Below are 27,937 nucleotides of genomic sequence, written 5' to 3'. Positions count from 1 at the left end.
TGATGGCCAATCATACTGATGCCTGGAAATATTTTGCTGTAATTGTCAGCCACTGGTGCATAGGCCTTTGCTCCCACAGTTCACTGTGATTGGCAGCTGATCCATGTTAACAAACTGATCCAAAGAGTTGTAAGTTAGGTGGATATAATTTCAAATAAATTCTTCCTTATTCAGTCTCAAATTAAAATGCTGTTTTGGATAGAATGCACTGCTTTGAGTCCATTCAGGTTGCTTTCTGCTGTTATATTGTGGAACATTACAGTTATAACGCTTACCGAGGCTTGGGTTATGAAACTGAGAGACACTGATAGGTACTAATGATAGAGACTTTTGAGTAAGAAGGCACAGAGTTATTGTGGTTGATTGAGGTGCATGGCTGTGTTGAAAAGGCTGTAGTTGCAATGAAATTACTTGTTGCAAATAGAAGTTTCTTACTACAGTGATGAATGGAGGGAGAAATCTACATGTGGATCAAATTTGTCTAACTTGCTTTTAAGTGGAGTGACTTATAATTTCTATAACAAAGCCTTAAAGACTTTATTCCAGCTCAGTTGAGAAATCAAAATAGTGGCACTGTCCGTAATTTAGGATTAATTTTGAGGAACTTCTTTGTTGTAAAAGAAGAATACATAGTTCTTATTTTTAATTGAGAATCAGGTAGAACTTATAAGTAAACACGATTTTAATTTTATATTATTAAATAATAACCTTCTGCGTATCGCCTGCTTACATCATCTTTTTACTTGGTTTGTCAGGGCAGCCATGAATGCTGTAATAGATGAATTTGTGCAAAATATCTTGTTTCCCAGACTACACAAATGGAATGCCCAGCTACTGATTCTCATATTTCAGAGTAGTACCCAGACTTGTTCGCATGTTGGCACACAGATAATTTGTTTGTGCCTTTATTAAAGCTATAAAGGAATTTAATTGGCAGATGATTTTAACTTTTTACGATAAAAACATCAGAGCCTGCAGATAGAATCAACAGGAATCTGCATTTTCTTTAAAACTCATGAGCAAGTATGTGTACCACTTTGATCCATGAGTGCTACTGCCCTAGTTCATCCATTTTAGTAGCAAACAAAGTTTAAAAATGTACAACAGTTTTCATAAAGCTAATGTACTGATCTTCCTTTCTGATGCTCAGAAATTGCAGAAGCTTGGAATCCTTACAGACTGAATGGTAAAGTGTATTTTCATGTCAATGAAGATTACACCTGGAGTGTTGGATTAAATGTGTATTTTCATAAATATTTCATGCCTTTTTTAGAAGTGACATAAATATTCTTTTGAATGTAATGGATATGTATATCAGTTTACTTTATGCATGTATCCACATGCAATTTCATGATAATACAAGCCTTACACCAGTCATTTCAACTTATATTCAGTCGAATTGTGTAAAAGAAATCTCGGCAACATCAAATCCACTGCTCAGAGGCTATTATTACCTGCTTGGCTGCTAGGTACTTAAGTGACCTATCCTGATAAATAGCATATTTTGGGCCTCTTTGACAGAAACTCGCTGAAAGCAGCTCATCTGAAGGGAGCACAGTTGACAGGGATCCACCTGGAGAGGGGGAACAACCAGAAGAAATACCAGAAGAATCCATGGAGCCTGAAGCATGCTTTACTGAAGGTATTTATCTGCATTGCTGATAACAACTAAAGCTGTTGAAGTGCCTGGCAAAAAATATGGCGGATTTGTGTTTGTTTCCTCATTTGCTTCTTATTACTGTTTTCACCTGTGTCTGTTGACAAAATAACCAAGAATATGCACTGCAATGCTCTGGACATTTATTCTACTTTTAGTCAGAATCTGAAAGGATTTTAGTAATTATCTGTGGTGTAATATAATTATGTCTCATGATGACCAGTAGCGAAGGGAACCTCTGATACTAATAAAACGGTTTCATATAAAAATTATAGCATACGGATTTCAATGATCTGTAACATTTACAGCATCAGAATATAAGTAGAAGCAAGTGAATTAGTTTATCTATCTCATGTCAGACATGAAATATATTTTATCTTTGTATCTAGAGAAACAGCAAGTGAACATATTTGGCAGTATTGGGCTGGTGGAAGTGGTGCGCTACAGCTTCCCTTTTATTTCCTTTACGATTACTTTAAAGCATAGTCTTTATATCTTAAATAAAACGTTGCTGACATTGGTATTTTCTTTATCACTTTCCATGTATGTGTTCCAACTGGAAACTGAATTACTTTTGCCCCAGTCAGGTTGAACATCTTTGTTTTCATCATATCGTGGAGAAAAAATATATTTTATGCAACTGCTATTTAATGTGTTTACAACTTCATCCCCAAGCCTTATAATGTTACAGCTATGGACATCACAAAATTCTAACTTCTGAATTATTTGTGAAAGTTTCAGCTCTTAATTTTGCTGAAATTTTTAAAAGAGATTGAAGACCCGTTAACGCTAAGTGGCAACTTCCATTAATAACAAGGTCCAGGAATTCTTTTTCCCATCCTAAAACTAAAGCGCAAGAGTGCCATGCAAAATTGGTCCCCCTGCATTGTCAGGATGTGGTCACCATGCCAGCTGCATTTTATGAGCCAGGGCACCAGTAACAAGGAAGACAGAGACCAGCTGGCAGGTAGACCTGCACTGGCCTTAACTGTGAGTCTGCAGTGTGTATCAGCGTTTTGGGCGTGAGGAAAGGGTTTGCAAATGATGGCTGGCAGCAATCAGTAGTTTTGATGTGGAGCTTGTCCTGCTCTGATGCCACATACAGGTAAGTAAAATCATTTTTTGCTCTTTGCCCCTCTAAAAACTACTGATTTGCCTGCTGTTCACCTCAGAAAACCGAACTCAGCATGCACTGCACAATCCAATATCAGAAAGGGGACTTAAATAGTCAACAAGTGAATTGGGTATTTGCATGGATAATGGGACAAACGCCAGTTTGAGGTGGACACCTTGAACACCTACATGCTGCCTGAAGCAATTTGGTGAATGGCACATATGAGAAGTGCAATGAGTATGCTATAAACCCCATTGGACCTTCCAGTGTCCAATTTGTGTTGCACATTTTAGACTTAAAGTGTTTAGTAATTCTATCTGTGTTCTTCAAATACCCAGCAACTTTACTGAACCATATCAATTTGAATAGGACATTTCAAGGTGGTTTTACAATATAGTGGTGATGTTGCTGTTCATTCTGGCGCTGGTGTGCAATAGAAAGCAGTAGTAAAATTACTGGGAATAATTCAGGCACTATCTCCATGGCCTTGAAAACAATGTGCCAGCTGGTTTTGCACAATTATGCAATTTTCACTTAATTGCAGCAGAGACATAGGGTAGGATTTTCCTGAAAGCTTTGGAATTGTAGAGTAAAGGGTTAACATTAGAAGCATACATGATGCTGATCTAATAAAACCACATGACAGAGAAGTAAGAGCGATCTGGAAGGAGAAGCTCCAACCTCATGCAGAGGTCCAAATGTGTAAATATTTGCTGTAATTAAAGAGTATTGGTTTTGAGAATCTACAGACCCAAGCAGCACACTTTGGGAGAATAGACAATCCTCAAAACCCCCGTCTAGACTGTGACCACACAATGGTACATGGTGGCAATGAGTAAAAGACCCAGCAGACCTTAAAAAGAAGATGCAGGGCTGACAAGAAAAGAGATTCTCAAAGGAAGGACAAAAGAAAAATAAATAAGATTCACCAAGACACCAGCACATCACATGAGCAGCAGATACAAGCTGAGATAAGATATGGAGACAGGACAGCAGTGAGCACAGCCCCAAAGCAGCAGACAGCAACAGAGAAGTGGGAACAATTCCAGGGCTCAGCAGAAGCATGGAATCCACACTAACTCTCCCAGAATATTTCAGAGTTCAGAAGGCCTGCAACAGGCCCAGAACTGGAAAAACTGGAGAAAAGGGTTGACAAGGTACAGAACTTCTTCAGGACTGCACAAAAAAGATTTTAAGAAAGGCCATGTCATGACATTATGCAGTAGGATCTATCACAAGGTAGGGGGTTGATGCGACTTCAACTTCTTATGAAGAAGTCCTGCAAACTTTCAATTCTTATTTCAGCACCCATCAGAATTTAATGATAGAGAAAGTAAATTTAATAAAAGAAAACAAAGACCATGAGAATCATGGATTTGTTCATCAACGATCTCTATAGGCTGGCAGGGAGCTGCGATTATGAAATCTTAAAGGATGAGCTGATTCGCGACAGAATTGTAATCGGGGTCCTAGACAAAGCATTGTCAGTACCCTTACAGACAAGAGAGGATTTAACACTTGTGAAAGCAGTTCAGATTGTGAGGCAAACAGAACTGAGGAAACAGAATGGTGTTCAGGAATGGTTACGGTCCAAAAGCTGAACGGTTCTATAAGAATCTGTATGATCTAACTAAACTAAACAAATCAGTGGAACTTGAGATCTAACCGATTGCCTCAGGGGATGAGAGCCTTGCCAAAGTAGCCAAGAGTATTTTATTTACCAAATTGGATGCGAACTGTGATTTTGGCAGTTGCCTCTGGAAAAAGAATCAAAATTGCTGACTACGTTTATAACACCATATGGTTGTTATTGTTTCAACACATTGCCCTTTGGAATAGCTTCTGCTCCAGAGAACAGTGCCTCACACTCTAGAACACATGAAAGGAGTAATATGCCATATGGATGACACACTAGTATATGGCTCCATGAGAGACGAGCATGATCACAGAGTCAGAGCAGTCCTGAGTGTCTTACGGGATGCAGGCCTAACATTGAATGAAAAATGTGAGTTCACCTAACCTATGGCCAAGTTTCGAGGTCACATGGTCCAAGCAATTATAGTTGATCCACAAAAAAAAACTAAAGCAATCAGAGAATTTCCACAATCCAGGAACATAACTAAGCTTCAAAGATTCCTTGGAATGATCAACCAAGTAGGCAAGTTCCTACTAAATTCAGCAAGGGTCAGCAAGCCCTTGAGACAGCTGCTGAGACAGGAATGTGGACCAGCAAAATGCTTTTGAAAGGATTAAACAACCTTTAATCTCTTATGAAATCTTGGCACATTACAACCCAGAATTAGCAACCGCAATAGCAGCAGATCATCGTCTACAGGTCTTGAGACAGTTTTATTTCAAGTGCAGAGAGATGTGAAGTGGAGACCAGTCTATTATGCCACGGGTCACTAACAGAAGGAGAACAATGATATGCCATGTTAAAAAAGAAGCATTGGCAGCAGCATGGCGTGCAAAAAATTTTCAAACTATGTTTTGGGATTGTGTTTCAAAATTAAAACAGACCATAAGGCACTAGACACCCTCTTGAACATGAAATAAATTGCAAAGATGTCACCCAGAATCCAGCAGTTCAGACTAAGATTGATGAGATATGACTCCATCACAGAGTATGTACAAAGGAAGCTTCAAATAATGGCAGACACACTGTCACGAATACAATCAAAAGGAACCAAACAAGAGGATTTACAGTTCATCGAGGAGGTAGAAGCATATACTTCCTTAATCACTCAGCACCTACCAGCTACTGCAAAAGAGTTGCAAGAAATAAAATAAGTCCAGCAATGTAATGAAGAATGTCTCCAAATCTGAGAATATTGTCTGGAAGGATGGCCAGACTATTTCCCCACTGACATAATACTGCAGCAGTACTTTGAACAGCACAAGCACCTCATAGCCATTGATGGCTTACTGGTCTTCAACAAGAGCACTTTGTCTAGATATTTTTCAAAGGCTTCACCAAGGTCATCTAGGAATAGCAAAATGTCACCCAAGAGCACAGCAATCAGTCGGGTGGTCAGGCATTACTTGCTCTATAGAAGAACTGATTTCTAACTATCTTACTTGTGCCATAAACAGCCAAGAACAAAAAGAACCACTATTATCTTCTATTTTTCCATCAAAACCTTGGGAGCAACAAGGAATGGACTTTAGGGGGAAAATCTTCCTTATTGGCATTGATTACTACTCACAGTGGATTGAAGTAAACAGATTGCATAGTATCACAGCAGAAGGAGTCACCAAATCCGCAGGCGAATTTATGCAGCATGTAGCACCCCGGACATCATAGTGCCCGACAATAGGCAGCACTTTGCTCATGAGCTATTCCACAATTTTGCAAACAAATATAGCTTTGTTCATGTAACCAGTTCACCTTGTAATTCTCAAGTGAATGGAGAAGCTGAGAAAGGGGTACGAACCGTCGAAGATTTATCAAAGAAAAATGAAGACCTTAATCTAGCTCTCCTGAGTTATTGAACCTCATCACTACAAAATGGTTTCTCACTATCAGAGTTACTTACAGATAAGTGATTGAGAACCCAGCTTCCATCTCTAGAACAAAAATTCAAACCCAATATCATCACGAACAACCATGAAAAGGTACAACAGGGCGAGGAAGAACAGGGAAGCAACTAGGCTTGGAACTTTAATCACAGGCATAGAGCATGTGAGTTACCAGTGCTGAAACCCAGGGAGAGAGTATGGGTTTAGTACCAACAGAAAGAAGGCACAATCATTGAAAAGTCTTCACAACCAAGATTGTGGAGGATTGGCACAGACCAGGTATCATGAGGAGAAACTGTAGTGCCTTAATATCCTTGGAGAGAAAACCAGTAGAAATTTGGCCTTACTACTCACATCCTGATGAAGAAGAAGAAAGACTTCAAGTTCTACAGCCACCCAGGAGGATAAGGGAGAGTACGGAATATCCTCGACCTCAAAAGGAGATCAGAATGAGATCAGAGATATTGGTCAAGATACCTCAGAGACTAACTCTGTGAGGTCTGAGACTGTGCGGGGAGATATAGGAAGATGTGAATATGATAGGGATAAAGACTTGGGGAGAGTTGTAGAGTAAATGGTGAAAATCAAAAGCATACGTGATGCTGATGTAATAATGATGTCAGATCACAAGATAGAAAAGTAAGAGAGATCTGGAAGGAGGAGAAGCTTAAGCCTCATTTAGAAGTCCAAATGTGTAAATACTTGATGCAAATAATGAGTAATGGTTTCGAGAAACTACAAACTCAAGCAGCATACTTTGGGAGAATAGACAATCCCCAAACCCCCAATGGCTCTTCATATCCTTAATGCCAACCCATGCCCTGCAACTTACCTACAATGGCCCCTCATATTACCCATGCCAACTCATAGCATTTACGTGCCCATTCACTCAGCATACACACTGTACAGAACCAATGAACTTTATTGTAACAGTGGCATGTGTGGAAACGCTTAACAACAGCCATTCTAAACATTCTTTTAGAAAACTGCTATTACTAAAACCCTATGAAAGTGTCTATCAACCAGACCTGAAAGTACCAATAGCAAAAGTATAAGCATTTATGTGCACCTGTTTCAACAAACTAATGGAAGTCTGCGTTGTTGTGCCTGGATGAAGGGCCATGAACCATGAGTCATTGAGAAGCTGGCCTGACTTCATGAAAATTGCAGGAGGCTAGGAGGTGCCTACCCTCACAAATGAGCTGGCCAGGATGGGATTCCAGGGTGCGCGCTGGCTACCCGCAACCTTCTTCTGTGCTAGCGAAAATTGGGGATGCAGGGAATGGGGGTGGGAAATCTGGAATTATGCCATTTTTAATGCTCTGTGGAGTCTCCCCAACTCCACGAAAATCCAGCCCACTGAGTTTGCACAGCAAAGTATAAAGTAATGTCCTAACTGATACAACTTATAGCAATTGTAGGAGACCTGTGCGCTCACAAAATAACGTTTTCAATTCAAGAGCTAGCTCACATGACTAGCTTCACTTTATGGCATAAACACGCAAAAACAGTGCTCATAGGTTGGTTCCAGGAACATGGATTGAGAGCCCAAATTAAGATTAAAGTACCTTTAGTTTTATTTGTTAAAAAACTGATTATCCAGACTGCGCAGCAGTGCTTGAGAAGTGTTGAATCTCTAGTATAAAATCAGAAAATGCTGGAAATGCTCAGCAGGTCTTGCAGCAAATGTGGTGAGAGAAGCAGAGTTAATGGGTAAAATTTATTCAACTTAGTCCCCGGCCAAATGATGGGACCAATAGTGGATTGGGAACCCAAATGGTGGGGGCTTTGCTGAGTCTTTAACTGAGCCACGGAATTAACAGTCCGCTTCCAGGTCCTCCAACCAATCAGAATGGATGATGGAATTCTAATTAAAGGAACTACAGTGTGGTTTAGAATACCTCATCAGCACTTGCAATGTTGAGGCTGCGGCAACTTCAGGAATGGAGGGGAGCTTTGGGAAGACTGCTCCCCAGGACTCTCACTCTTACCTGGAGGTCTTGCTGCAGGATTTGAGAGGCTGCAATGAGGTGATCTTTCCCAAGAATGGGAGTTGGTGGGCTGTCTCTCTAACCAAACAGGGTGGAGAGAAAAGGCTGAGGAAGTCAGCAGCAGAAATATGGTCCCTTCAACCTGGAGATAGTGTACCAAGCAGATCAAGGACCTCAGGAGGGTGGGAATGGTGGGTGGCATAACACTTGCAAGCCCCATCTACACACTGAGGCAGGAACACTAGTGAGCCTATCAGCAGCAAATGTGGAGCAGAACGGTCTTTGATTGGAGGAGCAGCCCCTTGTAGAAATCTTCAACCCCACTGACCCGTGTTAACGGCATTCTGGACAATGGCTTCCATGGCCACATGGAGGTGCTTCACGGGTCACAATGCGGCTCGTGGGCCACGGCTTGGACAAGCCTGGTATAGAACCTTGGTTCGTCCGCACCTGGAATATTGTGTGCACTTTTGGTCTCCTTACCCTAGGAAGGATATTATTACCATTGAGGGAGTGCAATGAAGATTCACCAGGCTTGTTCCTGGTATGGTGGGACTGTTCCTATGAAAAGACATTGGGGAAATTGGGTCTGTATTCTCTCAACTTTTAAAGAATATGAGGTGATGTCATTGAAACCTATAAAATACTTAAAGAGATAGACAGGGTTGATGCAGGTGAGATGTTTCCCCTGGTTGGGGAGTCTAGAACTAGGGGATACAATTTCAAAATAAAGGGGAAGCCACTTAGGACTGAGATGAGGAGAAATTGTTTTACTCAGAGGGTGGTGAATCTTTGGAATTCTCTACCCCAGAGGGCTGTGGACGCTCAGTCATTGAATATGTTTAAAGCACAAATTGAAGGATTTCTAAATACCAATGACATAAAGGGATATGAGGTTAGTGTGGGGAAAAAGGCATTGAAGTGGATGATCAGCTATGATCGTGTTAAATGATGCAGCAGGCTCGATGGGCTGAATAGCCTACTCCTGCTCCTATATTCCTATGCAAGCTTTGAAAGCAGCTCTGTGCAGCTAAACAGATTGCACATTTTTGGGCCAAACAGTTTGGGCACTGCTGATTCTGTTCATTTGTCCCTGAATTTTTGGTTATGTTTCTTACTGACTGACAATTAAAAGATTTATTAAGTCTGAGTTTTTAGGCAATTGTTATGGACTGGGGCCTGGATTTTCACCATGAGAGAAGCCTCTACATCTTCATAAAAAAGGCAGACAAACCTGGAAATTGGAAGTCCTGCCCCTAACACGGCACTTGCTATTTTCATGGGGGTGGGACTGGAGTTGGGCCAGGGTTCAGGCATGCCTTTTCCATGCCCTCCTGCCCATTTCAACTCAGTGACTGGGCATCCCTGTCCCCCACCACCCAACCCTATGGCTCCTTATAGCCCCTATGCCAACTCAGTGCAAATTCATCCCCCTCCCACTCACACCCAGTGACTCCTCGAAGCTTCTGTGCTAAAGCATGGCCATTCCATGTCTATTCACCCAGTAAGCACTATGTACAGAACCAATGCATCCAATGGGATTTGTGAAACAACTTAAAAAGCACCCATTCATAATCTTTGAAAAGAAAAACTGATGTTCCTCCAATTTCTTTAAAGTGTTAATCAGTCAGACCATTAAAATATGAATTACAGAAGCTTTAAGCATTTGACACCTCTTAATCTCGGGCAAATAAACATTGAGACATTAAAAGAAAGATCACTGAAAAAATAGCTTATAACCTCACAGAAATGTCAATCAAGCAAAGTCGACAGTTCTGTCCAGCTGTGTAAGCAGACTTAAGTCCAGGATCTCAGCCAGCCTTTCACACATTCCATTGTTACGATAGGGTTCATTGGTTCTGTACATAGTGTGCACTGGATGAATGGGCATGGAAGGACCATACGTTGGCATGGAGGGTATGAGGGGTCATGGGGGTGTGTGGGGGCATGAATTGGCATTGAGTTAGCATGAGGCTATAAGGGGACATGGGAACACGTGGGTGGACATGAGTTGGCATTGAGTAGGCATGAGAAGTAGGTGAGGAGGTCAGTAGAGACCTGCCTTGAGCCCCCCTAAAAGTGATGTGCTGCTCTCTGTGAAGCCTGGCATTGATGACTGCAAGTGCTGACCAAAGCAAACAAAACTTGAAGTCCCGCAAGAAATGCAGCCTGCCAGGTGCATGCCGCTTATGTGTTGTTGAGAAACACGTTGGCATGTTTTCCCACCAACGTGGGCGGACGATCCAGCAGTGAGGGGGATGATTCCGGCGGGCAGACCTAATAATGATGTGCTGATGTATTGCAATGAGGTTCCTGAAGTCCAATGGCAGAGAACGCAGCCCGCCATCAGCAGGCTGAGCGGACGATTGCGAACTGGTTTCACATCGTTGTGAAACCGATTGCACCCTATTGTCTACTCACGCCACCAAATACGCCTGACAGCGGTGGGCATGGAAAATCCTGGCCAATGACTCTGCCTGCACCACTCTGGGAAAGAGTTCCAAAGGCACACGACACTGAGAAAAAAAATCCTTCTAATTTCTCTGTCTTAAAGGGAACTCCTTATTTTTAAATTGTGTGCCCTAGTTCTACACTCTCCCACATGGGGAAACATCCTTTCAGTATCCACCCTGTCAAGCCCCCTCAGGATCTTCAATAAGATTACCTCTCATTCTTCTGAACTCCAATGGATACAGGCCCAGTCTTCCTAACCTTTCCTCATAAGATAGTGCCCCCAACGCAGGTATGAGTTGAATGATCTTTCTTTGAACTGCTTCTAAAGCATTTAAATCCTTTCTTAAATAAGGAGAAACTGTACACAGTACTCCAGATATGGTCTCACCAATGCCCTGTACAACTGCAGCAAAACATCGCTACTTCTGTATTTCATTCCTCTTGCAATAAATGACAGCATTTCATTTGCCTTCCTAATCCTTGCTGTACCTGCATGCTGACATTTTGTGACTCATGTATCAGGACACCCAGATTCCTCTGTGTTTGAGTTCTACAATCTCCTCTATTTAAATGACATACTGCTTTTCTATTCTTTCTACCAAAGTGGACAAGTTCACATTTCCCCACATTATATTCCATCTGTCAAATTTTTGCCCACTCACTTAAGCCATCATTATCCTTTTGCAGGCTTCTTATGTCCTCTTCACAACTTACTTTCCTACTTATCTTTGTGTCATCAGCAAATTTAAAAACCATACATTCAGTCCCTTCATCCAAGATATTGATATAAATTGTAAATAGTTGAGGCCTGAGCACTGATCTCTGTGGCACTTCACTTATCACAACTTGTCAGGCTGAAAATGACCCATTTATCCCTACACTCTGTTTCCTGTTAGCTAACTAATCCTCTATCTATTCTAATATGTGACACCATACACCATGCGTTCTTATTTCAAGTAATAGCCTTTGATGTGGCACCTTGTCAAATGCCTTTTGGAAATCTAAGTACAGCACATCCACAGATTCCCCTTTATCCATGTTGCCTGTTACTTCCTCAAAGAGCTCCAATAAATTAGTCAAACATGATTTCCCTTTTATAAAACCATGTTGACTCTGCCTGATTGCATTGAGATTTTCTCAGTGCCCTGTTAGAATCTCCTTAATAGATTCCAGCATTTTTCCTATGACAGATGTTAAGTTAACTGGCCTCTAGTTTCCTGATTTCTGTCTCCCTCATTTCTTGAACAGAGGTGTCATATTTGCTATTCTCCAATCTGATGCGACGTTTTAGGAATCTAGGGAATTTTGTAAAATTAAAACCAATGCATCTACTATCTAAGCAGCCACTTCTTTGATCAAGTCCATCAGGACCTGGAGTCTTGTCAGCTTTTAGTTCTAATAATGCTCTCAGTACCCTTTCAGTGGTGATTGTAATTATTTTAAGTTCCTCCCCTCCTTTCACCTCCTGATTCACACTTATTGCTGGGATGTTAATTTGTATTCTCTACAGTGAAGACAGATGCAAAGTGTCTGTTCAGTTCAACCCCAATTTCCTTATTTTTCATTAATTCTTCATTCTCACTCTCTAGAGGACCAACACTTTACTTACACTTTTCCTTTTTACATTACCTGTCGAAAATCTTACTACCTGTGTTTCATGTTTCTAACTAATTTTCTCTCATATCCTAATTTCTTATTATTCTAACTTCTCCTTATTAATCTTTTAGTCATTCTTTGCTGCTCTTTAAATTCTGTCCAATCTTCTGACCTGCCACTCATTTTTGCAGAATTATACACTTCTTCTTTCAGTTTGGTAGTATCTTTAACTTCCTTAGTTAACCACGGATGGTGCGTTTTTCCCAAGAGTCTTTCTTTCTCATTGGAGTGTATCCTTTCTGAGTATTTTGAAATATCATCTTAAATGTCTGCCACTGCATTTCTACTGACCTCTCGCTTAACCTAATTTCTCAGTTCTCTTTCGCCAGCTCTGTCTTCATGCCCTCATAAATTCCCTTATTTAAGTTTAAAACACTAGTCCTGGGTTGCTTTCTTCTCTTCCTCAGACTGAGAGACGATGACATGTTCAAACTGACAGTAACTCTGTTTTGTGGGATGAATAGATTTAAGTTTAAATAAAAAGTGTTTAAATATTAAAATCATCCAGTAATTAAACCTAACAGTTTGTTGATTACTATTAAAAACACAGTGCTGTCCTTTTAAATTTAGAGACATTAGTCCTCCATTCTATTGCTGATTGTTAGCTTCATAAAATATTCTATTTAGCTCTATGATAGTTATATTTGAACCTGCACTTGGTATGTATTTGGTATTAATAAATGTTATTATTCATAAACCTCCTTGACAAGGGAGACATTTGATCATTTTGGCTGTAATTATAAAGATTATGATAGAACAGGAAGATGACATTGCCCTCTATAAGTAATTCCCTGAGATAAGATGCTGTGCCAGTTTGTACCATTATTTATATGTTTCAGTTGACCTACTTTTGCAGCAATCCGCATTGTGTCATTTTTCATAGTATCTAGAAATAAGTTGAGGTGAACAACATTGCTGATTTAAAATACAATGGATAATTGTAGACTTAGAACTTTGATCACTGAAAATGTTCATATAGGGAAATGTTTAATTAAATAATATAGCAAAGAAGCTACAGTGAAAATAATCAAGCAAACAGTCGTTCATGTACCTTGATGATAAAACAATTACTTCATAGAAATTCATCTGTATATTTTAGCCTTTCCATTGATAATATTTGTAAGGGTATGTGCATACTTGTTTTGGATTTATCTGACTGGTTTCAATTCATCTGAGAGGGTGAGTCAGCCATTCAGGGACAGACTGTTCAGGGAGCCATTTTCTGCCTGCTTTGCCTCAAGAATTTTACAGCATTTGGTTTGATTGAATAACTGGAAAAGCTAGATGATTAGAAAGGGGGCATCAGCTTCAGAATGAGACAGTGCATTTCATCCTTCAAGGGTTGTAAATTAGCACCTACAGAAACTGTGCAGGGGACTGCAAAAAGAAGGCTGGGCAACGAATGAAAAGCAACTGAAAGCTGACTGTATTTTTAAAGAACTATTATGTTATACATTCTGTTTGGCTGCATATTTTGAAAAGCAAAAAATATGTTTATTAAGGTCACAAACTAGCCTTCTGTTATATTGCTTTACATTTTGGCCATTAAGGATTTTGGAAAAAAAGCTATTTTCAAATGTTTTTAAAATAAAGTATATTAACACAGGGTTTTTTTAAGTACTTTGATGAAAGCTGTTAAAATTCTAATTGACATTCTATTTCCTCCAAGAAATGTAAATCCACTCTGGATAACTAAAAAATACTTTTCACCTATTGTATGCTGAGGTTTGTAGTCTGAATCTGTGGCAGCAATTGGCCGAAATACGCTTCCCCTCAGGTTATGAACAGAAGATACAGGTGGTTGGTCAGGCCCAGAAAAAGCTATAAGTTTCATTAAAATCTAAATGGAAAACTCAGAAGAATAATTAAAAATGTTAATTAAAAGTTTATAGACTGCAACATTGAATAAGATCAGAAAATGGATGGGATGCATAATTAACCTGCTCCTTCCAGTGCAGTCAGCATGCACATTTGGTGCTGTATACTCATTTACCTGATTGTCATGTTCAGCTAGTGCTAAGCGAGCTGTGGAGGGCTGTGCGCCTGGACAGGACCGCAAAATTGTGAGAGGCTCTCACTGCTTAAAGCTACTCTGCACCACTTAGAACTGACCAGCACCTCTTAGAAGTGGCTGGAGCAGGTGCTAGAATTGGTTGCAGAAGAGAGTGTGAGTAAGAAAAGTACTGAATTGTAGCACAACCATCTTTTGCTCTATGTGGAGATCAAATCTGGGCCATGCCCGAAGGAACACAATTTATAAACCTTTAAATACAGGGCAAAAATACATATCCATGAGTGCTCTCGACCTGATGACTACCTTTCTGTGTGGCTGCATCGAGCTGTGATTAGACCCTTGGTACGCAGACATCAAGTGCTACCACATGCTGAGGTTCTGTCTGTCCCAGGTGTTGTGATGCATGGGTCTGGCCATGTTACCACGGAATGCTACATTCATTTGGACCGTGCAATACCACCGGTCTCTTGTGGGAAAGTTTGTGCACTTGACCACAAGTCCTTTAGGCAGTGGCCCTCCAGGAAAAGTAGATGGTGGACCCTGTGGGATGGTTCCCTGAACAACTGTCAAAACCATATGGCAGAATCTGCCTCATCATCAGAACTTTCAAACAAGCTCCAAGATATAGCTTAGCTGGTGGTAAGAAAGGCCTTCCCTGTCAGATCCTTCCTGCACAGCTGGAATCTCACCACCTCAACACATTGCCTTCAAGATGGCTGCACTGGGTCAGAAACTGTTGGCCACCTTTGTTTTGATTTTGAAATGCAACAGTACTACATGACCTACCTGGCTTGCTGTAGTCATGTGATCTCTACCATGAGGCACTCACTCTGTAGGCTGCCATTTTAGATCAGTTCAATAAAGACCACAGACTTGAAAGTATTGCATTCATTGAGCTCGAAACATGGTGTTAGGAAGTGGAGATAAACTAAGGTTTTGAAATCCTGGAAATTCTGCAGGGAAGACAGTTTAGAAAAATGTTCAAATCTGCTAAAAATTGCTGAAAAAGTACAAGGAAAAGCAAACACATACTGAAGGCAAGGCAGCAAGCAAAACACTGGGTGAGTGAACATGGCAGTTAACTTCCCCCTCCCAGCTGCTGTTGAAATGAAAGGTGATAAGTCAGAGAACTGGCAGTTTTTTTCATTTGCAATGGCATAACTACGAGCTGGCACAGATTTAATTAACATGCCAAAACCAATAAGAGTAGCCACTCTTCTAACACTGCCGGAGAGGGACTTCTACAAATTGCATACAACCCTAAATCTAACCAACAAAGAAAATAGATGGCAGAGATTTTGAAAGCCTTGAATGAACGCTTTGAACCCTGAGTAAGCATAACTTCTGAATGCTATGTATTCAACACTACGGCTCAGGGGGAAAAAGAACCCATTGAACAGTGTAACTGCAGTATAACAGCTTGCAGAATCATGTGAATTTGGATAGCTAAAAGATGATCTCATTAAAGGTAGAATACTCTTAGGCATACGAGACCCCCTCAGTGAGAGAAAGTCTATTGAAAGGGGAGAAACTTACACTCAGGAACGCGATAGACATGTGTAGAAATGCAGAGCTTGTAAAACATCAGTTATAGCACATGTTTGGCAGAGCAAACCAGGAGATACATTATGCTGAGAGACATTCCAGTCCGAAAGAGTGGAACAATTGCAGACAAAGAGCAGGATGCAAATACTGCAGAGGACATCACACAAAGGTAAAGAAGGATTGCCCAGCATGGGGAAAGCAGTGTTTTAACTGTGAGAAGCAGAATCACACACAAGTGTTTGGAGAGGAAAAAGCAAAACAAGCCTATACAGATGGCCACTTGGAGAGATATCAGAGGTATGTGACTTTTCAAAAGGACAAGCAGGAAAGAAAGGATGGTGGGGTGGCTTTATTAGTATGAGATGGAATAAGTACGATAGCAAAAAATGATCTTGGACCGGAAGATGTAGAGTCCATATGGTTGGAGATAAGAAATAACAAGGGAAAGAAGACACTGGTGGGAGTAGTCTGGGGGCCCCCTAGCAGTAGCTGTATTGTAGGACAGAGAGTAAATCAGAGGATAATGAGGGCATGTAAAAAAGGCAGTACATTAATCATGAGTGACTTTAATCTTCATGTAAATTGGGAAAATCAAATTGGCAGAGTTAGCCACGAGCAAGAATCCATAGAATGTATTCAGGGCAGTTTCTTAGAACAATATGTTGTTAATCCAACCAAGGGTCAGGTTATTTTGAATCTGGTAATGTGCAATGAGGCAGGTTTAATCAATGAGCTCAGAGTAGGAGACAGTGACATTAACATGGTAGAATTTAGCATTCAGTTCGAGAGAGAGAAACCTGGGTCAGAGACAACTGTGCTAAACTTAAATAAGTGTAATTACAATGGAATGAGGGCAGTGTTGACTAGAGTGGACTGGGAAAGGAGTTTAGCAGAAAATTGATGAACAATGGCCTAAGAAAACAGTTCATGATTCACAACAAAGATATATCCCAGTGAGGAAGAAGTATCCTAGGAAGGGGATAAACCAACCTTGGTTAACCAAGGAAGTTGAGGGTCATAAGAAATTGAAAGAAAAAAAACATACAATGTGGCAAACAGTGATAAGCTGGAAGATTGGGAAAGATTTAAAAACCAACAAAAGATGACCAAAAATTAAGGGAGAGAAAATAAACGTTGAGGGTAAATTACCAAGGTATACAAAAAACAGACTGTAAGAGCTTGTTTAAATATATAAGAAGGAAGAAAGAGGCCAAGTTGAACATAGGCTCCTTAGAGAATGAGGCTGGGGAAATAATAATGGGGAACCAGGAAATTGCAGGGGAGTTGAATAAAAACTTTGCATCAGTCTTCACGATAGAAGACACTATTAGCATTCCAAAAATACTAAATAATCAAAGGGCAAAAGCGGAACAGGAAATAAATACAATAACTATTACTAGAGAAAAAATACTAGGGAAACTAATGGGGCTAAAAGCTAATAAGTCCCCTGGACCTGATGGGCTGCATCATAAGATATTAAAGGAAGTAGCTACAGAAATAGTGGTTGCACTGGTAACAATCTTTCAAGAATTCTTAGATTCTGGAAGAGTCCCAGAGGATTGGAAAACTGTTAATGTAACATCCTTATTCAAAAAGGGATGGAGACAAAAAAACAGCTAACTATAGGCCAGTTAGCTTAACGTCTGTCATTGGGAAAATGTTACAGTCTATTATAAAGGATGTAATAGCAGAGCATTTAGAAATGCATAATATAATCAAGCAGAGTCAGCATGGCTTCATGAAGGGGGAATCATGCCTGGTAAATTTATTAGAATTCTTTGCAGAGGTAACAAGCAGGATAGATAAAGGGGAACCAGTTGATGTAACATATTTGGATTTCCAAAAGGCATTCAGTAAGGTACCACACATAAGGCAGTGTCACAGGGAACAGTGCTGGGGCCACAATTATTTACAATATATATTAGTGACTTGGATGGGGGATGTGAATGTACTATCACCAAGTTTGCAGATGACACAAAAATAGGCTGAGGATGACACAAAAAGGCTACAGAGGGATATGGACAGGTTAAGTGAGTGGGCAAAAACTTGGCAGATGGAATATATTGTGGGAAAATGTGAAGTTATGCACTTTAGCAGGAAGAATAGAGGAGCTGAATATTATTTAAATGGAGAAAGACTACAGAAAGCTGCAGCACAGAGGGATTTGGGGGTCCTTGTGCATGAATCACAAAAAGCTAACATACAAGTTCAGCAGGTAATAGGGAAGGCAAATGGAATGTTGGCCTTTATTTCAAAGGGAATGGAGTATAAAAATAGGGAATTCTTGCTGAAACTATACATGGCACTAGTTAGACCACACCTAGAATACAGTGAACAATTTTAGTCCCCTTACCTAAGGGAAGATATGTTGACATTGGAGGCAGTCCAGGGAAGGTTCACTAGGTTGATGCTGGGTATTTTCTATGAGGAGAGGTTGAGTAGGTTGGGCTTGGTACTCATCAGAGTTTCGAAGAATGAGAGGCAACATATATCATTCTTAGGGGGCTTGATAGGGTAGATGCTGAGAGGTTGTTTCCCCTTGTGGAAAAGTCTAGGAACAGAGGGCATAATCTCAGAGTAAGAGGACGCCCATTTAAGACAGAGATGAGGAGGAATCTTTTCTCTCAGAGGGTAGTGAATCTGTGAATTTCTTTACCACAGAGGGATGTAGAGGCTGGGTCATTAAGTATATGCAAGGCTGAGATAGACAGATTTTTAATCAGTAAGGGAATCAAGGGATGTGGGGAAAAGGCAGGAAAGTAGAATTGAGGATTATCACGTTAGCCATGAATTAAACGGTGGAGCAGACTCGAGGGGCTAAATGGCCTACTTCTGCTCCAATGTCTTATGGTCTTATTGCTTTTTCTGTAATGTCAATTTAAACTGTTATGTAATGCACTTTTACATATTTTATGATAAAGTATATTTTGGGGAAAAAGAACTACATGGTAGGGAATGGGCTCAAATATTTTCTAGCACTGCATTAGAGGTTTTCATCAAGGAGGTGCAGAGAAGGGGAGATGCCATTTATGCGCAGAGGGACAGCAGACCCTAAAGACAAACTCGCAGAAGGTGGTGGGTGCAAAAAACGGTGACATTGAATGCCAAGAGTCTAGCCCTGAAAATCTGGAAGCAGGGCTATAAAAGTTCAGCGATATCACATAATTGGTCAAAATCAGTAAATACATCTTCAAATGCCATATCCGACTGACCGTACCATTGGCCTCACACACTGAGCAATGCACTACATCCGCATCACTAAATTTCCAACAACCTTTATGAATCACAATGCATACTTACCATTCAGAGCTTTACCTGACCCTCATACATTTAGCACTGTTGCAGGCTTCACATCCACAGCTCACAGCTTGCACACACTGCCAACTATTCAACCATGACAGCCACCTCGCCCCAAAACATTGCACCACACTCATTGACACATTTCCCTCTCAAGCTCTCCATAGATGCTTCACTTTGGTAAGCAAGTGCCAGGCATTCTGGCTACATGAGCAGCCCAACTCAGTTGCAACTGTCTCAATATGGTGTGGATGCTTTTCATGCCAGCTTGGGTGAGCACTTCAATGTTTGGTATTTTCTCCTGCCATCTGATCTTCAGAAGTTTCTGAAGGCAGCTCAAGTAAAACTGGTTGAGCTTCTTAGAATGATGCTGGTACACAGTCCAAACCTCATATGCCTAGAGTAGAATGCGGAGGACTCTTGCTCTATAGATTTTGTTTGGCAGGCAGAATTACTCCTCCGTTTTGAGGCTGACAAAATCTACACTTGCTGTGGCAATTCTTGCATGTGTCTTATCATCAATATAGACAATTCATGAGAGTGTGCTGCTGAGATAAGTGAACTGCTGACAGGTTCTGGTCAAGGACCAAAACCTTGGGCTCGAAGTAGGGCTTTCCTGGAGCAGGCTAGTACATTGTTTTCATTATGCTGATCATAATCTGACGTTGCCACATGTGTTGGAAACAACTCCATGCTGCACCCCATGGAGCTCTGAACCAGCAACTAGTGCACAGTCATCAGAAAGCAGGAAATCGCAAAGCATGTCCTTGGAGAGCTTGGTCTTTGCCTTGAGTGTCTCAGATTGAGCAGCTTCCCATCAATGCAGTATCTAATTTTGATGCCAGGATCACTATCATAGAATGCATTGGAGAGCACGGCAGAGAAAAAACATGAAGAGGGGTTGATGCTAGCATGCAGCCCTGTTTAACTCCATTAGTGACTGGGAATGTGTGAGAAGACTGATGATCTCCAAGACACATCTGAGCAAGCTGTCATTGTAACTATCAAACCATTGTGATGAATTTCACAGGGTAGCGACATTTCTCCATACTCATGGCTGACTGTGTCAAAGGCCATGGTCAGGTCAAATGTTTCGGCATTTCTCCTGTAGCTGTCTAACTGCAAACACTTATATCGGTGGTTCGGCGACATTTTTGAAATCGCACTGACTCTCCGGCAGCAGATCCTGATCAAGATGTTGCATTAAGTGGTTCAGAAGGATCCTGGCGAAGGTTTTGTCAGCATTAGAATGAAGTGAGATTCCTCTATGATTGTCGCGAAATTGGCGAGTTTCTTTCTGCTTGTACAAGTGGACAATGGAGGCATCTTTCTATTCTTGCAGACTGGTTCCTTGCTGTCATATGTACTGAAATAATTCAGTGAGCTTCTTAACCAAGCATTCTTAACCAGCCTTGTAGACCCCACATGGGAGAGTGTCAGCGCCTGGAGCTTTGCCGCTAGATGGGAGTTTGTATTTGTTGTTTCTAACAGCGTGGCTACTGAAGGCAACCAGTAGCAGCCTGTTGATTGTTTTTTCATTAATGGCTGAAGGCCGATTGAGGATGTGGTTAAAGTGCTCTGCCCATCTTTCTAGAATTAAGGCATTTTTGTGAGCAGTGTTGACCTGTCGGCACTGAGGATTGTTGATGAACTAGCAGACTAGGGCCTGTAGATGAATTTTGAGCATCACAGAACCTCTTGCAGTCTTTGTGGTCTGCATATGACTGAAGTTCGTCTGCTTTCTGATTCAGCCAAGTATCTAGCATCTTTCTGAGGTTGCATTGGACAGTCCTGCGGATGTTTCAGTAATCACCGTGCTTGGATAGTGATCATTGAGGTAAAGGATGTAGAGACGATGTTTCTGCCACAGTACTTCCTGGATTACCTCATTGTTTTCACCGAACTAATCTTGATGCTTATGAGAAGTAGGGTCGAGGGCCTCTAGAACATTGGATACACTATATCCCTGAAGGTCACTCAGTCATCCTCAATGAGAGTCCATTTTCACTGTGCAAAGGTGATACTAGAGTTTCTCTAAGAGAGATTCCTGCAGCCTTGAGACATTGAGATACTCTGGACCTTCTTGCCCCGGTGGCATCTAGGGGGATAGATCTTGATGTTTAGCTTTGAAATGATAAGATGGTGGTCAGTCCAGCAGTTGGTGCTGCACAAGGTTTCCCCTACAGACACACACCATGCCTGTCCCTCGACCTGGTGGTGACAAGGTTAATTAGATGCCAATATAAAGAAAGAGGGTACATCCACAACATCTTGTTGTGATTAGGGAGTCAGAAAATTGTGTTGGTTAAGATTGCATGCTCAGCACACATCTTCAGCAAGAGGAGACCATTGCTGTTACAACTACCAACCCCATTTATTCTAATGACCCCTTCCCACACCTGGTGATCTGTGTCAACTCTTGTGTTGAAGTTGCCAAGATTGATTAGCGTGTGTGACTTTGGCACAGCGCAGCAATCGAGGAATGGAGGTCACCATAGAATGTTTTCTTAACTTCATCAAGATTAATCATGATAGGGGCATACACACCGATGAGAAGTGTTTGCTTGTTGCCGTGCAGGGGGAGTTTAAGCACCATCAGATAATCATTAACACCCTTGGGAAGGAAATCAACTTACTGAAGAGATTGCTCATGACAGCAAAACACCATTCTTCTTTTCGACGACCACTCCAAAAGAATGTGTAACCTGCACCGATTTCCTTGAACTCTTCCTCTTCGGGTAGATGAGTCTCTCAATCTGGATGTTGTACCTAGCCAACTGTCTACCAACAAGAGTAGTTCTCCTCTCAGATCTGTCATGACCTGGGAGCCTGAGCCCCTGTGTGTAGGTTTGCGGCTACAGCTCCCATAAAGTCCACATCTCCTGCTTCGTCACTTGCTCATCGCCACAGGACTTGTGACAGACAGATGATGGATGACAGGCATTATCCATGAGGGTGTGCTGTTCCATGCACCAGTGGTGACCAGCTTCACTTTTCCTTCCTTTTTTGAGATTGAATTACGATTGTGTTGATGAGATCCCTGCCAACTGCAGCCTGCTGGCTAAGCAGGTGAAGCAGACAATGTCCAGCGCACCTTTTCTAACTCCTTTCCCATACTAGGGAGGCGAGCAGCGTGATGCTGAAAAGTGCTGTTCAATCACTCGGGAGCTGCTGAGTTCCACTTTCTTACAGTGAAAAATGACCGTATAGTCTGAACCCCTGTCTGCAGGTTTGCAGCTACAGGTCCCATCGAATTCACACTTGCTGCTATGTCACTCACTCATTGGCACAGCACATGTGCCAGGTAGATGATGGATGATAGATGATGGAAAGATGATGAACATGACTTGCACATGAATTGAATTATAGTGAAGGAGAGTTGCTCATTGTCAGCCTCACTTTCTCTTCCTGACATATCTTACTCAAGTGGTATGGCGAGTCCAAATGGCTGGAAATAGATCTGGATGTAGTGGGTGACCAGGACGTCCTCTGTATCTTGTTGAGTTCCATATTTTCCACAATGTGGTGTTGACGTGCCTTCAAGACCATTGGACCTTAGATTGGTCTCATCCACCAAGTCCACCAGAATCAGTCTTCACGTGCCAGGGTAGACAAACCCTTAAGTCGGTGAGAAACCTGAAAGCTTTCCTCACCTGATTTGTCCCACCCATCAAAGTGGTTTCCTGGGGTATGGCTACTGTCACATGCTAACAAGTACTTAGAGCAACAGCTGAGAGCTGGTGGAAGGTGATGATCAATACAGGATGAACCACTCCAGAGTGTGCCAAGCCCACTTGTGAGAGGTGCTACCCATCCCTTACACCCCTTACAACCCATTACACTGGGGCCTATGCTGATTGCTGATGAAGATACAAGGACAGGGATGAGTTCCTGCAGGGACACCCCCTTTCCCATTGCTGGGTGCCTTGATCAGGCACATCCTGCCTGAGAACAAGAGATGTCTCTAGAAGTCTGCAGGCAAGTCTGATAGGGTTTGCGTTGTGGTCTTCCTGGAAGTATTGTTTAAGCACATAATAGTCTGCTCAGTAACATTTCATGTGGCAGCAAGGATTTCATGATCACCCAGATTTTCCGGTCTCCAAGTTGTCAGAGGCCGGACATACCCTCCACCCCCTCAAGATGCGTGTTGGGGCCCTTTCAAAGTCCCAAAGTCCTAACTCTGTGGGAATTACCCTGGAAGTTTGAACTTCCAATGAACAATTCCTCTGTTCCCCAGGACCTTCTGAGAAAGTCGCCAACTCGGAGTTAGAGTCGGAGACCTTGGACGGCTCTGACTGACTTACTTACCTGGATAGTTACCCAGGAAATGTTGGACAGAAAAACCCTAGTCTAACTCCTGGGTAATTATATAACTGACAACACTAGCTCTGTTTTCTGCCCCACACCCACAACTGTCCACCACCCCCCGACACCCCCCATTAACCCCCTCTCTCCCCCCACCACAACTGCCTGACTCTCCCTGACCCGACCTCACCACCCTCCCCACCTATCACACTACCCACCTAGCACCCTATCCACCTATTGCCCTACTCACCTACTTATCTCACCCAGCCTACCCCCTTACCCACCTACACATTCACCCATTCACTCACCTATTCACTTATACCCTTATTCTCTAACACACTGAAAATCTGTTTAACTGTCCCAGCTTTTCAGTGTGTTAGTGAACACTTACCAAAATACGGCAGCTGGTGCCATGAAAAGGGGGGCATGGCTTGTCTTCCCCCAGTGATCCAGCGCCATGAAGAAGCAGTTAGATTTTAGGTACACTGCTCTTATCGGGAGAAGTTGGAGTCAGAAGATCCAACCAGAAATGCAGAGCTCTGGCAAGATGCAGAAAAGTAGGAGTGGAGTGGCAATCCGATGGTGCTTGCCACTCGGAAGTTTCAGGCCTATGTGTTTGCTGCCTAAGTGTTGTGCACTGGAGTCATGGAGGTTAGCAGGGAGCCCTTGTTGCTCAGAAACTACCCTCTGTTTTCTCATAGTGGCTTAATGCAGATGGTACAGCGGGCTGGCACAGAATAAAGGCATCATGACTGCTGCCAGAATATTGGGCATTGACCTGCATGATGCACTGAAACCAGCTGGGCACTGAGTAGGTGGAATCCCTACTGGATGCTGTACCTCTCAGAATTTATGCACAGTGCCTACAAAGCAATATATGTGCAATCTGCACCATGGAGAAACCTGCAATTTTGGCAGTGATATGCTCATTCTGCCTGCTTGTCTCTGACAAGAGAGAATGTAATATATTTGGTTCTCCTCACATACGGAGTCTCAGTGGTCTCCTTACACAACTGAGAGGGAAAATTGGGAAATGTTGCAAATATTGCTTGCTCCAGGTGGCATGTAAATGTTCATGGCCACGATCATCATCACAGCCACTGGTAATGCTGTCTTCACCCTGCTCTGAGACAGCAATTCGGGCTGCAACAGATGCACATTTCAGTGAGCACCCCCTCGGTGAAGCAGAGATATCTGACACACTCTCCCTCATTGAGGTTGAGGAAGGATAATTGTTCCCTGAAGATCATGGTGAATATGGCCTCCTGCTGAGAGCCCTTCACCCACTCGTCATCCTCCCTCTTCAAACAGTTTGTCCTCCTATGTGCTGCCTCTGCTCATTCTCCCCATCATGCTCCAAGCCAAAGGAGATATAAACTACTGCACACATGTCTGGAAGCAAGTGGTCTGAGCAGAATCCTTGAAGTCACAATCAAGGCCATCAGCGCCAGCTACACCACTTCTCTACAATCCATCAAACACTTCTTCAAACTTAGTAACAGTTAAAAGACATCAATCAGCAATGAATCTGAAGGAGGTTGATGACCCTTTCAAATGACACTGGCTGCAGGTTCCTCCTGTTGCTCTATGCATCAGCAGTTGTGCAAGGTTGAGAGAGGTCATTAATAGGAACATTTGAGTCAAAAATGGCACTGCTGGTTTAAAATCAGTGTTACATGTTGTCTGGTCTTTAGACTCTACACATTTCCAGGCCATGCTCCCTGCTGTTGCACTAATGCCCGGAACAAATGGCTGTCAAACATGGCCAATGCCAGAAGTGTGCACTCATGCCTCAGGTGATATTTTGCACTCGAAACAGCACTATAGATATTGGGCCACTGGAGCTATACTATTATTTAAACAAATAAGGTGATTTAGCTGTGCAGAGAACTGCAGACAAGTTGTACTGATTGAGCTAATTGAGTTTGGCAAAGCTGTTGTTATGCATGCTCACTTGCTGTGGAATACAACAGCTTAATGATTCATATATCATTTTGTCTTTCCATGTGGTTTTTCCATCTGCATTCAGAAAGATTAAAGAAGCAGATGTGAGAAAGACACAATTAGAGTCTTAAAGTCATGACACCATTGGGGGCCATTCATCCCATTGCGTCCATGTCAGCTTTCTGTAGAGCAATCCAGCCAGCCACACCCCCCTGTACTATCCCTGTAGCCCTGCAAGCTTGTCTCTCTCAAGTGCCCACCCAATTTTCATTTTAAATCATTCATCATCTCAGCTTCTACTGCCCTTCTGTTGTGAGTTCCAGCTCATTACCACTTGTTGCATAATAAAGTTTTTCCACTTATCCCCCCTGCTTCTCTTGTTGAAAGCTGTAAATCTCTGTCCCCAGTGCTTGTACCAGCAACAAATGGGAACAATTTTTCTTTGACTACCTTATCTAAACCTGTCTTAATCTTGTAAACCTTTATCGAATCTCCCCTCAATCTTCTTTGCTCCAAGGAGAACAACTCCAAGGCCATGGAGAGATTTGAAAACAAGGATAAGAATTTTAAAATCAAAACATTGTTACAATAGGAGCTAATGTAGGTCAGCAAGCACAGAGGTGAAAGGAGAACAGGATTTGGTGTGAATGACAACATGGGCTACAGAGTTTTGGATCACCATTTGTAGAATGTGGGAGACCAGCCAGGAGTGTGTTGGCATGGTCGAGACTAGAGGTAACAAAGATATAAATGATGATTTTAACAGCAGATGAGCTGAGATGGGGTGAAGTTGGGCGATGTTACAGAGGTGGAAATGAGCAGTCTTAGTGATGGCATGAGTATGAGACTGGAAGCTCATCTTGGGATCGAATATAACACCAAAGTTGTGAACAGGCTGGCTTAATCTCAGACTATTGCCAGAGAGATGAAGTTGGTAACTAGGGAATGGAGTTTGGAGCAGGGACTGAAAACAATAGTTCCAGTCTTCGTAATATTTAATTGGAGGAAACATCTGCTTAGCATAATATCCCTACTTTTGTACTCAATACTTCTATTTATGAAGCCCAAGATCATATATGCTTTGCCAACTACTCTCTCAACATATCCTGCCACCTTCAAAGATCTATACACATGAACCTCCAGTTCTCTCTTTCACTGCACACACTTCAGAACTGTTTTGTTTAGTCCATGTTACTCTCCCCATTCCTTCTGCCAAAATACATTACTGCACACTTTTCTGTATTATATTCCATCTGCCACTTCTCTGCCTATTCTGCTAGCCTACTTGGATCAGATCACAACAGGATAGTATTATATCATTGGCTACATTTTTGTGCAGTGAAGACTGGAAATGAATTGTTCTGGTGAAACCAACCTGAACATTAGAGAGAATTTAATAGCACTGTTGACTACTCCTTCTATCACTTTGTTGACGATTAGGAGGAAGAGGATAGAATGGTAATTGTCCCAGCTGGATTTCTTCTGTCTTTTGTGGCCAGGAAATACCTGGAAAATTTTAGTTCTGGAGCACATAATAAGTACACATCCAAAATTTTGTTGAGGCTTATAGTCTTTGCTGTCTAATGCCCTCAGCCATTTCTTGATGCAATGTGGGATGAATTTAATTGGCTGAATGCTGGCATCTGTGATGGTGGGACCTCAGATGGAGACCAGGAAGGATCAGCCATTTGTCACTTGTGGCTGAAGATAGTTGAGAACACTTCAGCCTTGTATTTTTTCACTCATATGCTAGGCTTCACCATTATTTAGGATGGACATGTTCACAGCTCCTCCTTCTCCCGTCCGTTGATTAATTGTCCACCAGCATTCATAACTGCATGTAGCAGGACTGCAGAGCTTTGACCTGATGCCGGTTGTGGGATTGGTTAGCTCTGGCTGTAAAATGCTGCTTCTCAGTTTAGCATGCATGTTTTCCTATGTTGTAGTTTCACTGGGTTGCACCTTATTTTCAGGGTCATCTAGTGCTGCTCTGAGATTGCTATACTGCAGTCCTCAACAAACCAGGAGTTTGACATCTGGCTTGATGGTGATGGAGGAGTAAGGGGTATGCTGGTCCATGAGGTTTGGGATACAATTCTGCTGCTGATGCTGATCCACAGTTCCTGATGGATGTTCAGCTTTGAGCTACTAAATATGTTCTTAGTTTATCCCACTTAGCACAGTGAAAGTTGTCATACAACAAAATGGAGGATGTCCTTAGGTTCAAGATTGACTTGGTCTCTTGTATCTGTCTAATGCAGAATGCTGCAATTGCAACATATTTACATTCCTGTCAAGTTTGTAATTCAAATTCTATATATTTCATTTTTATATATGATGAAGGCATTGATGAGGATAACAGTATTACATTTACAGTTTTCATAATAGAACCATAGAACGTTCACAGCACAATAAGAGGCTACTTGGCCCATCGTGCCTGC

At 41.9% G+C, this 27,937-nt stretch overlaps 1 protein-coding gene across 15 annotated transcripts in view; it reads left to right on the top strand.

The window, feature by feature from the left end:
* scn1laa (sodium channel, voltage-gated, type I-like, alpha) overlaps positions 1-27,937 on the top strand; it is a 190,635-nt gene that overhangs the window by 86,951 nt on the left and 75,747 nt on the right. For all 15 annotated transcript variants that reach the window (XM_041200429.1, XM_041200421.1, XM_041200417.1 and 12 more), the window contains one exon: positions 1,522-1,642. In XM_041200429.1, coding sequence (XP_041056363.1) covers positions 1,522-1,642 — 121 coding nt within the window. The remainder of the gene's footprint in view (positions 1-1,521; positions 1,643-27,937) is intronic.

The sequence above is a fragment of the Carcharodon carcharias genome, chromosome 12 (genome assembly GCF_017639515.1).
Source record: "Carcharodon carcharias isolate sCarCar2 chromosome 12, sCarCar2.pri, whole genome shotgun sequence".
NCBI classification, from domain to species: domain Eukaryota; kingdom Metazoa; phylum Chordata; class Chondrichthyes; order Lamniformes; family Lamnidae; genus Carcharodon; species Carcharodon carcharias.
Note: the sequence above shows the minus strand (reverse complement) of the source record. Positions and strands in the feature narration are given on the sequence as shown.